General features: G+C 39.5%; 1 protein-coding gene across 1 annotated transcript in view; it reads left to right on the forward strand.

Annotated features, from left to right (window-relative positions):
• LOC106876786 (tyrosine-protein kinase receptor Tie-1) overlaps positions 1 to 1423 on the forward strand; it is a 6787-nt gene extending 5364 nt beyond the window's left edge. Inside the window, exons 4-5 of the mRNA XM_014925496.2 lie at positions 568 to 638; positions 1260 to 1423. Of these exons, the coding sequence (XP_014780982.2) occupies positions 568 to 638; positions 1260 to 1401 (213 nt within the window). The 3' untranslated portion in view covers positions 1402 to 1423. The remainder of the gene's footprint in view (positions 1 to 567; positions 639 to 1259) is intronic.
• The last annotated feature ends 944 nt before the right edge of the window (positions 1424 to 2367 follow it).

Below are 2367 nucleotides of genomic sequence, written 5' to 3' on the forward strand. Positions count from 1 at the left end.
TATATATATACATATATATAAAATAGTGTACATTTAAACACAAGAGAAAACTACCTTCAACAGGCAGTTTTTACATGCTAGAAGAAGTAGTCAAAACGACCAAAACCACATTTAAGAGCAATCTTCAAAAGGAATAAGAAATATATATATATATATATATATATATATATACATACCTATACATATCTGTCATATATGTGCGTGTGTGTGTGCGTGTGCATGTATACATACTCGCACGCACACACAGTTTTGCTCATTTGATAAATAAACTGTCTCAGTCACCATGACTAATTGGTTTCCTGTTTATTTCACTTTTCTTCTCTTTCTCTGCCACCATCACTCAACACCGACCATCAATCATCAACAACCTTCGTCGTCGTCGTTGTCGTCGTCGTCGTCACCGCCATCACCACCTTCATCATCATCATCATCACCATCATCACAAACGCTGAGTTGTTATTGTTGTTTTAACATTTCTTCTTGTTTCTTTTTCTTCCTCTTCTTCTTGCTCTTTCTCTCCGGTCTTCCTCATCCTACTGCTGCTGCTGCTGCCGTCGTCCGCCTCAGACCAGAGTCCCGGTCAGATGGATGGCCATTGAGTCGTTATTCAACAACATTTACACCATTCAAAGTGATGTGTAAGTACAAGACACCTTCGTTTCTTTTCTCTCTCTCTCTCTCTCTCTCTCTCTCTCTCTCTCTCTCTCTTTCTTTCCCTCTCTCTCCCTCTCTCTCTCCCTCTCTCTTATCATCATCTTCATTACGAGTGTTGCTTTAATTAACTCCAACCACTCCTCCTCCCCTTCTATTCATTACCGCAGCCGCCATTCCATTCTCTTTCGATCTTCGCTCGTGAATTCCGTTGAGAAACATTGAAAGCCACAGACGATCTTCCTTCGTTCAGCCAACGCGCGCGCGCGTGGGCTCTGCTGGTGACGTCCCAGACACCTTCACTTCAGTTTCCTCGGATCTACTTCCTGGACGAAATTCTGTCTCCCCCTCCTCCTCATATTTTATTAGCAGAATCGGTAGAGCGTTGGGTAAAATGCGCTACAAATTTTGCTTTTGTTCTCCTCCTCCTAATTTCAATTTTACTTTTTTATCATTTCCTGGTCGATAAAGTAAAGTACGAATACGACTTCCTTTCCTTCCACCTGCGCCATCTTGGATATGTCAACACCATTATCATCATCAACATCATCATCAACATCATCTTTATAATTTCTTTTTGTTTTTGTTTTGTCTTTTTTCTTGTCCAGTTGGTCATTTGGTGTTTTGATGTGGGAAATTGTCACGCTCGGTGGTACTCCTTTCGCCGGAATTGATACTCAGGAGTTAGTCAACAAACTCAGAGACGGATATCGAATGAAACGACCAGCACAATGTGATATTGCTCTGTAAGTTGGTCTTACCGTGTTCAAATCTTGGGCGAAAATTATGCAATAATGGTCTATGGTCTATGTACGTGTGTGTGTGTGTGTGTGTGTGTGTGTGTGTGTGTGTGTGTGTGTGTGTGTGTGTGCGTGTGATTATATATGAGTGCGCAGGCGTGTCGATATGTGTGCTTGTATGTATCTGTCTATGTGCGGCGATGTATGTGTGAGTGTGCACGAATGTGGATGAGCCTGTCCCTTTCCCTAGAAATGTTCTCCCCTTTTATGGCGGAGCTCGTTTTAATTGCCTTTTGTTAATTGCGACACATCCTCCAGAGGCAGAGATAATTTCAATAAATCAGGAATTTTTGTTCTAACATACAGGTATTTATTTATGTGTATGAATATGCGTATGTGTGTGCATGAGCAGATGTATGTATGTTTTTGTATATGTATGTGTATGTATGAATGAAAGTGTGCATCTATATGTGAGTAAGAATGTATGCATGTGTCTATGCGTGTGCGTGTGTGTGTATTTCCTGTTACGCTTAGAAGAGAATCACGTTACCAGAATTTCCGAACTGAGGAAGATCTTGCGTAAGAGATGAAATTCCCTTTTATCTATTGCGCAATTATCTGAAACGTTCATATTAAATGCATTCAAAATATCATTAATTGGTTTGACTTCATATTCATGTATGTATGTATACGTGTATGTATGTATGTATGTATGTATACGTGTATGTATGTATGTATGCATGTATGTATATGAATATATGTATGAATGTGTGTGGATGTCTGATGTTTGGAGTAAAACTATTGCAGTTGTAGTACCTTTGATTGTTTCTGTCTTACATAATCTCCATCTCTTTCGCTCTCCTCCTCTCTCTCCCCCCTCCCCCTCTCTTTCGCTCTCCCCCTCTCCCTTTCTTTCTCTCTCAGTTTATACATATATATATATATATATATATATATATATATATATATATATATA

The sequence above is a fragment of the Octopus bimaculoides genome, chromosome 24 (genome assembly GCF_001194135.2).
Source record: "Octopus bimaculoides isolate UCB-OBI-ISO-001 chromosome 24, ASM119413v2, whole genome shotgun sequence".
NCBI lineage: Eukaryota > Metazoa > Mollusca > Cephalopoda > Octopoda > Octopodidae > Octopus > Octopus bimaculoides.